Below are 13,254 nucleotides of genomic sequence, written 5' to 3' on the forward strand. Positions count from 1 at the left end.
GAGTAATATCCTATTGGGGGAAAAATAGCAAGGGTTAAGACGTATTTTTTCTTTTTTGAAGGGACTAAACTTTACAGTTCAAATTTGGGCAATTTTGACAATAATTCAGCTACATTATATTCAAATTAGATTTCTGAGTGCATTTGCTAACATAACCACCACAAATACCTATTTATAACTTGAAATTTGCCTTTAAAGTCAGAAAAGCACAAAGCACTGTAGTGCTTGTAACACTCTTCCATGTTATTGTAGGTAACTAAATGACCATGGAATCTGGAGCAGAAAACCAGCAGAGTGGAGATGCAGCTGTAACAGAAGCTGAAAACCAGCAAATGACAGTTCAAGCCCAGCCACAGATTGCCACATTAGCCCAGGTATAAAATACATGGAGAGATTCCAAGTTTTGTCTCTTCCAAGAGGAATATATTTAGATGAGAACTTAGTTTTTATTACAGAGAGAAACATAGAATGACCAGAGACATTCTTAGAATATAAAATTTCATGTTTTGAAATATCCTAATTTTCAAAATGATAGTAACATTACAGAAAAATGTATTGTTAACCACTGATGCAATGTCTATAGTGTCACAATTCAGAAATAATTACATTTTAACTGACAAGTAGGTTAATTTTCTCTCAAACAAGGGAAGAAAACCTTGACTACAGTGATTGCTTTTTTTACATATCATTTAGGTTATGGAAATACAGATAATCTAAAAAGTTAAGCTTAAATTACAAAATAGGATAAGCAAATAGATTGACAGTTTCGGGGATGATAATTTTTGCTTCCTATAAAAAATAATTCATGATTCTTTCATTTTGTCTTAAACATTCTATCTTTAAGGTTGTAGTCTCATCCTTATTTTTTGCCATGTATTTTTCCTCAAATATTTCATATTTCATTAACAACTATTTACATATATGTGGGAAAGGTGATTAATATAAAAATCAAACAGCAAATAAACCAATGAAGTGAAAGAATTGATATTACCACTTTCAGGAGGAAATAATCCTAGCAGAGGTTCTGAGATGTCTAGCTTAAGCTTTCAAAATCTTCTGGGGGTAGTCACTGGGCAAGAATAGATCTTGAAAGTAGAGGGATAACCTCATATGATTGCTATGCAGAGCTAAAGTATAGACCAAAATACTGGACCTCCAGCAGGAATATAGAGCACAAAGGCCCATCTCCAGCCCTCAGGAAGTAAGTCAAAACACATTTGGGGTTGAGATAAATGTAATCTGAGGAGGCAGGTGCTGGAATAAAGGGGAGACCTATATATGGTCAAGACAAATATGTGCAGATAAGAAAGAATCCGAGCTCATCCAAGCTTTGACCTCTCTGGTAAAGAGAAGATACACAGGTAGCAGACATCTGAGCAATGAAACTGTCCATATACCTTAGATCACACCGTTCTCTCGGGTCTATTTTTTCTCTAAGTCTGCTGTATTAATGTCATCCTGGAAATTCCCTCAACTTCCTTTTGTGAAATTTGTATTCTTAATAGAATAAAGCATGTTTGCAATGATTCCTTCGGAAAGGAAATTTGGGTATTCATTTTGTTTCAAATTTTGAAGGTATTGATCCACTTCTAGTGTTGCTCTTTGAAAAGACTAAATCCATTTCTTATTTTTTATCTCCTGTATGTTGTAGGAATTTTTCCTTTGTTCACTGCTTTGCTATTTTGTTAAAAGAACCTTGGTTTGGATCAATTTTCATCTGTTATGCTATGTAGTCATTAGGCCCTTCAATATTGAAAACTCTGGTCTTCCACTTTGGGCAATTAATTTGTTTGGTTGATTATTTTTTTCTTTCTACAGGACCCTTGTGATCCAAATAGTATACCTCTAGAACTAATTCTCATTTTTTTCTGTTTTTATTTTATTCTGTTTATATTTTGCTCTTCTGTCTGGGAGGTTTCCTCAAACTTCATATTCTAACCCATCTATTGAATTTTTTATTATTGTTACCATCTTTAAGAGCTGCTTTTGTTCTCTGAACAGTCCTTTCATGTTCTAATAGCATCCTGTTTATATTTCATAAAGGCAGTATTTTATCTTTGAGAATATTGATTAGGTTTTGTTTTGTTTTCAGTTTTCTTCTTTCTTGTATTGCTTTTCCCCCTCCATATGTATTGTCTCCATCTTTCATATTAGAGGTTTTCCTCAAAGTATTTGATAATTTATGATTTTCTGGCTTAAAAGTAGAGGACCATAAAGCTGTACTGGAATCTCTGTGGATACATTTGGGACTTAACATCTATGAGTTGTGATCTTCACGTAGGACGACTGTAGGTCCCAATGTCAGTATCACTTAAGTCTTGCCTCTTCAGCTTGAAGTTAGTCAGGTTCCCCGGAGAAATATTTACTAATCTGCTTATAGAGAGATAAATGCAGGAAAACTAGAGTTCACTACCTTACTTACAGCAGTGCCTACGCAAAAAAATAAATCTTTGTTTTTCTGTCAGTGGGGTAGATTAGTTGCTCTTCCACAGAGAGGTGGGAAAGGGATCCATTTGCTTCACGATGAATTTCAGTAGCTAAAAGTCCTTCAATGCCTTTCCCAGTCCTCTCAGGATAAAATATAAGTTCTTTAATGTGACATATACGAAGTTTTTCATGACTAGTCCATCTAGCACCTGCCTGCTGTGTTATTTCATCTCCCCACTTTCTCATAGTGTAACACACAAGCCCTCTAATAGTTGAATTGCTAGTCATCTCACTCTGCCTTACATGGGTAGATCATTGTTTCTCTGTGGCTGCCCTGTCTGCCTGAAATTCTGTTCTTCTACCCTGCAAGTCATAATAACATGCCTATCTAGTGTTCTTTATTTCAAATTTACATTCTTCCCTGGTAACTTCCTCTCCTCTTTACAATGAATTAAGTAGTTCTCCTCAGTCCATACTTATCTCAGCAACCCTCGTTAATTCCCTGATTTTGTGTTTCTTTTCCCCATTCTTTGAGACACATATCCCAATAATTTCCTTTAGGGCAAGGGCCTGTGTCTTTCTCTCTCTCTCTCTCTCTCTCTCTCTCTCTCTCTTTTTTTTTTTTTTTTTTTTAAGTTTCAGTTCTGACATTGTTCCCAGTACATAGGTCCTCACTGGCAGTTTCACTGAGTAAATAAACTTCCTATCCTCAATGTGGTAAAGCACAGGAACAATAAATACCACCTGATAGGCATGTTTAACTTAAGAACGCTTTTACCTGAATATTCCTTAAAATTGCCTTCTTTGTGTCTCAGAAAAAATTGTTTTTTTCTTAGATTCTCTCAACTCTTCTTTATTCCTTCAAGAGGAAAATCTTTAAAATATAAATGGTTAGCAGTTTAACACCTATCAATACTTTCACATTAATGAAAGGCATACTTGTAATTAGCTTAATGGAGAAAATGATGTTTTATGTTGTAAGATATATATTTGTTCTACACTTACTAGGTCAGTTTTTCCGAGGATTGACAATTAGATTTTAGAATATAGTTTATTTAACACATGATATTGGAAAGAAATGTTAACATATCTCTTGAACTTGGGCAAGTTATTTAGTATCTTTGAGCACTTGTTATTTGTCTCTAAAGTGGAGGTAATTCTTATTACTTAGTTTTCACTTCTTCAAAGAGCAAATAAGAAATTGGATATGAAAAGCAGGTGAAAAAAATGTAAAACTTCATACAAATAAAGTGGTTTTTAGTGTTCAGAAAAAGTCTGTTACATAGTTTCATGATACAGTAAAATAGTTTTTTGGGTTTTGTCATTAGGAGGAGTTAAAAAGTGGGAGAAGTTGAAAAGTTGTTGTCCTTTTAAAAATGAATATTAATCCATTTCTTTCACATCATTGAAATATTTATCTTAGAAAGGACATCTTTTTGCTGCTTAAAAAGTTGCTTCATATTGAACATGAGTACTTCCAAGGAGGTATCTGTAATGGTAATTTTTTTCCATGTTCAACACTATAGGTATCTATGCCAGCAGCTCATGCAACATCATCTGCTCCCACCGTAACTTTAGTACAGCTGCCCAATGGGCAGACAGTTCAAGTCCATGGAGTTATTCAGGCGGCCCAGCCATCAGTTATTCAGTCTCCACAAGTCCAGACAGTTCAGGTATGTGTATAAAAAGTTCTGCATCTACTTTTATAACTGTTGTTTATAGCCATATCTATCTCCTTTCGTTAGTTATGAAAATAGGAACATAACTAGTTCAGATTTTATTTTATTTACAGTAATAGAATATGCTACATCTGTACAGTCACCTATGTGTAGGAACATATATTCACAAGAAGATATATAAAAGAAAAAAAAGACTGCTAAGCAACAAAAGAAAAACGATTAGGAAAAATCAAAAAGTATATGGGATAGGGCCTCCCCAGTGGCGCAGCAGTTGAGCGCTGGGTTGCGAGGCTGCCCGCAGCCTCTGCAGCGCTGGTTCGATCCCCGGCTGCTCCCCAGCCACCGGAGGAGGGTCCCACATGGCGCGCAGACCTCTCCTGCCGCCCGCTGCTCCCCTCAGCAGTGTACTTCGGTCCTTCTGCCTGCTCTGCTTCCCGCTCTGGCTCTGGTGAATTCTCTCACCCTCCCGCGCTTCTGACTGTACCCAGTGCTTGTATAAATAAATAAAAAAATTTAAAAAAAAAAAAAAAAAAAAAAAAGTATATGGGATAAAGTGGAAATGTTTGGAAGAGACTAAGATTGATGTATCTCTCAGTTAAGGAAAACGGAGATAAAAAAATTGCAACTGGAAAAAATTAAACCTTATCAAAACCTTAGTTAAGGTTAATAACCTTATCTAAGATATTATTCAGACTTTGAAAACACATAAAGCATTTGTAAAACTGCCTATGTTTAGAGTTCTAAGTTAGAGTATATAACTGAAATAATTATTCTGAAAGGGTCAGGAATTGTTCTACACGTTACCTTATTCTTCAGAGAGGGGGTTCCTTTGGGTAGCTCCAAAGGGAATAAAAGCATTTATAGACCTGAAGGTGACGACATAACTGTAGGGAACCTAGAGCAGTATACATCTTCACATTGAACTTATTTTTTAAAAAAATTTTGAAAAGACTTGAACGTTCATCCAAGTAGGCCATAACCCCAGCCTCCCATTTCATATTTTTTGCTTCACAGTCTTCCTGTAAGGACTTAAAAAGACTTTTCTCCGGAACGCAGGTGAGTCCTAGGTCCTAGATTTGGAGAGAACTATTTTTAGAAAGGAAGGTGAGAAATAATTCTTTATGTCTTTGTCTTTCTCTATAAACATGAAATTGAAGGTTTAAATAAAAATATTAATCTAGATCTAGGCCAAACTTGATACCTATCCCATCCTTAATCTGTTGCTAAATTTCCCATATATCCATTCTCCCCTCCTCTAAATAGTAGCCCAGCATTGCTGGAACACTTTCAAAGAAAGGAAGCTCCATCTCCGAGGTAACCAATTTATAATTAGGCGTAATTGCTAAAATATTCTTCTCTATGGTGGACGGAATATATCTTTCTGAAGTTTTTATTTTGTGGCCCCAGTTCTATCTTGAAAACTAGATAAACAAGTTTAACTAGTTTTCTGTTGGACTGCTTCCTCTTCCTCATCTCCCACACCCTTGCCATTTAAAAAAAAAAAAGTCGAGACAAAACATACACCTGTTTTTCTTCAACCATTATTACATGGTGTAGCTTTCACTTTTCTTCACTTTCCTCATTGTCTTTTTTGTGAGAGCTATTGTGTTTTCCTTGAACGTGGTAGCCAGACTCATTGATACTTGTAGAGGGGAGAAGTATCTTCTTTGTCCTAGAAACATTCTATTAATTGGCATCAAATAATATATTAGATTTTGTTAGCCATATCATACTATTGAGTCAATGAGCTGCTGTTACCCACCTTTACTTTATTCTCTTGTGCTTTTGGTTTGCTTGGACACTTAAGGGTGGGGGGAGAGAAAATGTTAACATGTAAAATCAAGTTGTATGAATTCCTATACAGAAAGATCATGGGAATGGAATTTGTTACCAAGTAGGAGACAAGTCTTAAATTAGATAAAGACCTAATTCATATTCTGTGAATTACACTTAGTAATAATCTTCTGCCTTTTGCCTCAGCTTTTATTTCATTGAATTGTACTTTACCATTCTCTATACTATGACATTACTAATTCCCGGTTTCTGCTTGATAATAGCGGGAAGAACTTGACCATCTAGTCAAGAGACCGAAATTCCAGACCCAGTTTGGGTATTAAGTCCAATAACCTTTATTTTTTATTTTTTCACTCATAGTAGGAGGTCTTTCTGTAAAAAACACAAATTATAGCCACAAAATTAAGATTATAATTTTGTGTTCTAAAATGTGAAATTTAATTATTGACGCTATTCTTATTTTTAATCTTTACTTGGTAGCAAAATAATTTGGATTGGGGGTTATATCGCCATTAACTTTATAGAAATACATGTTCATCTTTTCAAGAACACATTTTTCCACTGAGGTGAGCTATGCTTATTATTGAAAGCCTGAATTCTACAAATAGTGACACCAGTATAGTATTTCATTTTTAAAAGGGTCTAAACCATGGAGAATCGTTACTTGAATGATTGTTTCTTCTTGTGAACAGTGATTAATGTTAATAACTAGAAAGTAGTTTGTATCACAAGAAGTGATCAAAGAGAGAAATGGTACCTCTTACTTTTAGATGGGAAAATAATGATATTCTAAAATAACATTTTAAAAATATATAGCTATATTTCTCTTGATAAGAGAATAAGCCATTAGGACTTTTGTCTATATTTTTAAATGTAAGAATATTAAAAACTAAGCTGCAAATCTAAGAATATTAAAATCTGAGCTGTACTAATATTTCATATATGGCTTACCATTGGTGCCCAACTTTATCCTTTTATATATATAATATATATCTGTCATGTCTCACTGAGAATCTCCATAAAAATAATGGGACTCGCATAATATATAGAAGCTAATAGTAACAACTCAATTTTCATGTTCGTTTTGAAGTATTTTGACATAGTACAGTTTAAATCCGTGAGACAGAGGATTCACGGATTATGTTAGCTTAAATTACTACATTCATTTCTTCAATGAATTTTTATTGATCACATGCTATATGCCAGTCACTGTTCTAGGTGCTATGAAAGACAGCAGTGAACAAATAATACTTCTCTATTCTCATGAAGATCACATTTGAGCGAAGAGAGACAATGAAAAAATAAAATATGTCAGGTGAGGATAAGTGCTGGGAAGATGATTAAAGCAGGGGAAGGGCAGAGGAGGATGTGGAGGGAAGGGTGTTGTGCGTTGTTGTGTAGGGTAGTCAGAGAAGACTGAGCAGAGACCAGAGGCAGAGGAGGAGGCTAAACCATACAAATAATAAAAAAAGGAATCACAGATTGAGACGTGAAAGTGTGCTTTACGTATCAAAGAAAAACTAGAAAATGTGTATCAAACAAAAGGATCAAGGGTGAGAGTGGATATGAATTTTTTGATAAAATCTTCACAATGTAATGTGATGGAACCAACAGTAAAATTCTTTTGTGCAACGCAGAGATTCAGAATCATATAGCAAAACATTTTTTAAAGTTGTCTAAGTTAAGGATGAGTTGTTAGTTTTTTACCTAAGATGGTTGTTCTAAAGTTTCTGACATTTAATGATGACAAGCAAGGGCTATATTACCTAACATATTTTTGAAAAATTGTCTTTTCTGGGAGAAAGTGAGATTTTAACAATGCATTCAAGAGTAATGCTTTTTAAAAGAAACTTGTGTTTTGGAAAGAGAATTTTGACAATAGAAACTTAGAAATATTACCATACTTTTCATGTAACTATGTTACCTAAAAACTCAAATCTGTATACTTTTAAAATCCTAGAAATAGAACTTTCTAAACTATTCAGAAGTCTTCTAAAGAATTTGTTGAACTTATTTATTAAAATATGAACCTGTAACACCTATTAGTATACAATAAGTCACTAAGGGAGATGAAAACATTGGATAAATCTCAGAACTTTTCATAATTAATAGATGAAAATGGAACTGATTGATTTATTTAGCAGGCCCAGCTAAAAGTGCATTTTTGTGTTCACTTATCATGAGGTTTATTTGTTTGTTTTACAATAGCAGGTGTTAAATCACATTTCAAAAAGTCTGAGTTTAGAGTTTATCTTTACAAATATTTCAATGTGTGCTTATCTTTTTAAATTTTTGTTTTATGAATAGCACACTTAAAATGTACAAATGGAAATGTATGCTTATGTAAAATTTTTTATAAGTGAGATCTACAGATCAAAGAGTTTGGAGATCTTTTTCTTTTAGGCTTTTAACTAAAAAAAAAACTATCTAAACCATAAATCTATATCTAAACCATAAATCTGAACTCTACCTAGAGAAAGTACTTACTCTAGGGGACCAGTAAGAGTTTGAGAAAACATGTAGTAATACCTTTGCTTTGATTTGCTTCTAGTCACTGTATATTTTATTTCTGAAATTTCAAACCTATTGAAATAGGGGCTTTTTTTCCTCCTTCAGAAACAGGTGGTATAAATTTTTAACAAAGTTGAGAAATGTAGACCTAAAATTTTACATCTACAAGTGATAACTTGGCTTTTTGAAAATTTAATTGACCAAGGTTCAACCTGTTTAAGGAACTCAGGAAGAGAGCAGTACGTTGTTAGAGCGGTGAAAGGAGGTGAGGACCAGAGGAAGGGGATCTGTCGTTGGAATGTAATGACACTCTGGTATTTAAAATTGGGGTATAGCTTTTCATGTTTATTTTAATAATCTGTTAGATATATATTAAACTATTAAAATGTTATGTATAGGGCCTCCCCGGTGGCGCAGTGGTTGAGCGCTGGGTTGCGAGGCTGCCCGCGGCCTCTGTGGCGCCGGTTCGATCCCCGGCTGCTCCCCGGCCACCGGAGGAGGGTCCTGCATGGCGCGCAGACCTCTCCTGCCGCCCACTGCTCCCCTCAGCAGTGTACTTCGGTCCTTCTGCCTGTTCTGCTCCCTGCTCTGGCTCTGGTGAATTCTCTCACCCTCCCGCGCTTCTGACTGTACCCAGTGCATGTATAAAACAAACAAACAAACAAACTAAATAAATAAAGCATGCCTTTATAAAAAAATAAAATGTTATGTATAAAAAGAATTCTAACCCACAGAAATGTGGGTCCATTGGTTTTCTGGGGGAGCCTTGGGATATTCTTGTTTGTTTTTGGCAAATAGTCCATAGGATTATTTCCATAGATAGTCCATAGGAATAAGCTTCATAGTTCTTATATCTCTTAGGATAATATTCCCAAAGAGAAATGTTAACATTTGTTACATAATATTGAATAGTACTGAATTTCCTTCACATTAAAAACTGTAATCACTGTATAATAATAATTAATTCTTTCTGTCTGAACTGGTAAATCTTTTAGATTGGAGAAAGAGGAGCTTTTGTTTTCCTACCAAGAGCAATAGATTCACTGAATCTGGGGGGATAAAACCATGAAAGGCCATATATTTTAAAAAGCAACATTAATTTATTTCATTACAAAGCTGTCCAGTGTGTAGTTGAAAGCTGTTTTAGTGAGTTTCAACTTGAGAGAGTGTGCCTAAGTTCCTTATGTCCTTATAAGAGGATTGTTAAGGGTGAGGGTCAAATGAAGATAGCAGAGAAATAGAATGGAGGAAGTGAGATCTTGTGACGACTACAGTAATCTCTGTCACAGTACTGTCCACTTCGAGCTCTGTCTTTATTACTTGAAATTCTGAGCCTCTGCTAAGACCTTTTCACAGTTCTGTTCTGCTCCATTTCTGTGAGAAAGTCTGTGTAGACTACTGAGTGGGCAAGTTAGAGCAGCTGGTGGGAAATTCTGTGTACTTCTTTGGCAGTAACTATAGAGCTCTGTAGAGAATCACAGACTAAATTCAACCTTGTCCATCTTTTTATCTGTCATTTCTGGATTCATTAAATATTGCCTGTTAATTTTTAGGTCTTTAAGACTACTTTCATACACTTAAATTGTTTGGAAGATGCACCTTACTTTGTTGTTAGGTATACTTATTTTGTGAAGCATTACCAGATTTACCTAATTTCATTTCAAAGTGTATGTATAGCAATACCCTGTCAATAAGTGCTCGTTCTCCAGAACCTTAGACACAGGCCACATCAGAGTACCTTTAGGATTTGTCAGGTGTTTCTGAATTTTTTTCTTACTGCTATCGTCATGAATTTTGATATGGAACTAACCTTTATGGATCCTTTTGCTTTGCTTAAATATAATTCTCACCCTGACAGCATTGCATGTGCCTAGTTCAGGAAAGAGCAGGAGGATCCTGCCAATTACACTAGAGAAACTTCATAGTATAAATTTGGCAGACAAACTTCCTTAGGTGAGTGAACGTCTAAAGTGATCTAAAAAAAATCTCTGAGTTGCTGCTTCTGACAAAACTAGCTTGAGATTGGAACCAACAAGAGTTGATGCTGATGCGGATGTCTAAAACTGAGATGCCAAGTGTTGACAGTGACTCTACTATATTTCTTCCTAGTTTTGAGACTTGGGTCAGTTACTTACCCTCTCTGTGCCTCAGTTCTTCCATCTGTAAAGCAGATCTATAATCATACTATTGTAGCACCTTATATACACATCTAGCGCTTTAAAACTATACAAGCATTGAGTAATATATGTGTGTGCTTTAACGTAGCATCTGGCACATAGTAAGTTCTCAGTAAATGCTAGTTGCTATTTTTATTATCTAGTGTAAAATACTTAATTACTTTTGAGTCCAGGATCCCTTCCAGAAATGCATAGTTCTTTACCTTGAATTTTTGTTTAATAGAAAGTGCATACTTTTATTATAACTTTGAAATATGTCCGTAGGTAGCGGAGGGCTTCTTCCTAACTTGCTAGAAACAATCATCTGTAAATTGGTAAGGGATCTTATTTGTACAATGTAAATACAATCACAAGTATTTACACAGTAGTTATTGAAAAGTAATTTGTGTAACTCCTATATAGACTTATGATCAAATAGTCATTTATTCTTTCTTTCATGTTAGAAAACTTAGTGGGTAGTTTTGTTCTGACAACTATAAGAAAATAATTGGAAAGTAATATTAATCCAAGAGTCGATTACATGAAGTTCTAAAAGAGATTAAGCTGGATTTGGGTATCATAAAGTTTGGTTTTGACCAAAAAAAAAGTTAGGTTCTCTGACTCTTATTGGATAAGTAAAAGAGGACAGTGATTTGTTATGTTCGTCTACCCTAAAAATACTTTTTTTCTTAATGAAGCATGTATGAAGTATCTTGATGTTCTTTTGTATTTTACTTTTAATACATAAAAATCTCATAGGAAGGAAATTTGATTGTCTAGATAAAGTTCTTATTTGTTTTCAGATTTCAACTATTGCAGAAAGTGAAGATTCACAGGAGTCAGTGGACAGTGTAACTGATTCCCAAAAACGACGAGAAATTCTTTCAAGGAGGCCTTCCTACAGGTATGGAATTTAATAGCTAAAAAAATTTAGAATTACAGTATGCTGCATGCCTTAAGAGGTTGCAGGTGAAGAGATGTCAGAAGACAAGTTAGCCACTTGATTCAGTAACACGTAGTTTACTTCTCTCCACCTTGATTTCTTACAAGTCTTGAAGCTTATCTAGTACAAAAGTACTTCTTACTCCAAACAGTCCTGCATAAACACTGATAATATTTTCTTCCTGCTTCTCTTTTTTTTTAATAGACTGTACTGGCTGCTGCGCTTCTGTTAAAAAATTAGCAACACATTTGATAAGGCTATAGTATTTTCTATTTATACATCAGTTCTATTTATCTACTTAGCAACACATTTGCCAGTCATTTTTTTGCCATAATGCTTAGCAGATAATTGTTAATTTTAATAGTTGTTTTATGGTCATGTGGATATTCCCTTAATGTAGTTTTTGTGTTTAGATATACAAGTTGTTCAGTTCATGCCTTGCCTCTAAAATAGGCCAAAAGTATGTTTTTATATGAGGAAATTGGCTCCACATTAAATGTCTCCAGAAAGAACAGTTCTACAAATCTGCGTAAACTACCTTTAGAATTTAATAATTATGGGGCATGTAATACTCTGGTTTTTTTTTTTTTAAGATTTATTTATTTATGCATACAAGAGTTGGGGCACAGGCCAAAGGTGGTGGGGGGTGAGAGCATTCACCAGAGATAGAGTGGCAAACAGAACAGGCAGACTGACCGAAGCACGCTGCTGAGGGGAGCAGTGGACGAGTCAGGAAAGGTCCACTGCGCCATGTGGGTTGCTCCCCGGCTGCCCAGGGATTGAATTTATGCTGCAGAGGCTGCAGATTGCCTCATAGATTGCGTCTCAACCCCTTGCGCCACCAGGGAGGCCCAATATTCTGTTATTAGCCTAAATTATTTCTGTTGATATTTTTATTTTTTAGAGGGATGATTATTTTTACCCCCGCATATTTGTCAACTAAGCTAACCCTTTTCTCTCTCCTCACAGTTAAATTAAAATCCTAAATGATAGAGAAACCGCAGAAAGGAACTGACAGAACAAACCCTAGAAATAGGGCTGCAGAAAGGGGGCAGGAAAGAGGCTGACAGTAAGGGGAGTTGTGAGCCCAATGGTCTATTGCAAAGGACTCTGAGTAGTAGGTGTGGTACTGTGTCATATTCCCCTAAATCACAAACAGTGTTATAAACCCACGTCACCACAATTAAATTTCAAAAAAAAAATAACAAAAATCCTAAATGATGATCAGTAAACTGATTTTGAGGTCTTAAGAAATTTTGTTACCAAGTAGGTATTCTGAGTTTTTGTACTCATAATTTCTTTTCCTTTTTTTGTTTTTGTTTTTTTTTTTTTGGTGGGACCCTTGCTGGCAGCCGGGGAACGAACCGGCACTGCAGTGGCTGCGGGCATAGCCTCGCAGCCCAGCGCTCAACCGCTGTGCCACCAGGGGAGGCCCATGATTTCTTTTCTTTTTTAAATATAGCTAGCTTATAGATTTTTAATGTTTAAGTATATCCTGAAGCGTCTCTAACCATGTATTAAGAAATAAGCTTCATGGGGGTCTTCCTAGTGGTGCAGTGGTTGAAATCTCAGTGCTGTCAGGCTATCTCACAAGCCACTGAGGCATGATTTCGATGCCTGACCAGGGAGCTAACCCACGTGGTGTGGCAGACCTTTCCTGTCTTGCCTGCTGCTCCCCTCAACTGTGTATTTCAGTATTTCTGCCTGTTCTGCTCTGTCTCTGGTGAGTCCTCTCACACACACA

The 13,254-nt window shown here is 35.5% G+C and overlaps 1 protein-coding gene across 2 annotated transcripts in view; it reads left to right on the forward strand.

Annotated features, from left to right (window-relative positions):
* Positions 1-260: 260 nt before the first annotated feature.
* CREB1 (cAMP responsive element binding protein 1) overlaps positions 261-13,254 on the forward strand; it is a gene marked incomplete at both ends in the record, with an annotated part of 37,170 nt that continues 24,176 nt past the window's right edge. Inside the window, 4 exons of one of the 2 annotated variants that reach the window (XM_084250514.1) lie at positions 261-374; positions 3,954-4,100; positions 5,121-5,162; positions 11,371-11,471. In XM_084250514.1, the coding sequence (XP_084106640.1) occupies positions 261-374; positions 3,954-4,100; positions 5,121-5,162; positions 11,371-11,471 (404 nt within the window). The remainder of the gene's footprint in view (positions 375-3,953; positions 4,101-5,120; positions 5,163-11,370; positions 11,472-13,254) is intronic. The other variant, XM_084250515.1, reaches the window with a different exon arrangement.

This window comes from Talpa europaea, assembly GCF_964194135.1.
Source record: "Talpa europaea genome assembly, chromosome: 1".
NCBI classification, from domain to species: domain Eukaryota; kingdom Metazoa; phylum Chordata; class Mammalia; order Eulipotyphla; family Talpidae; genus Talpa; species Talpa europaea.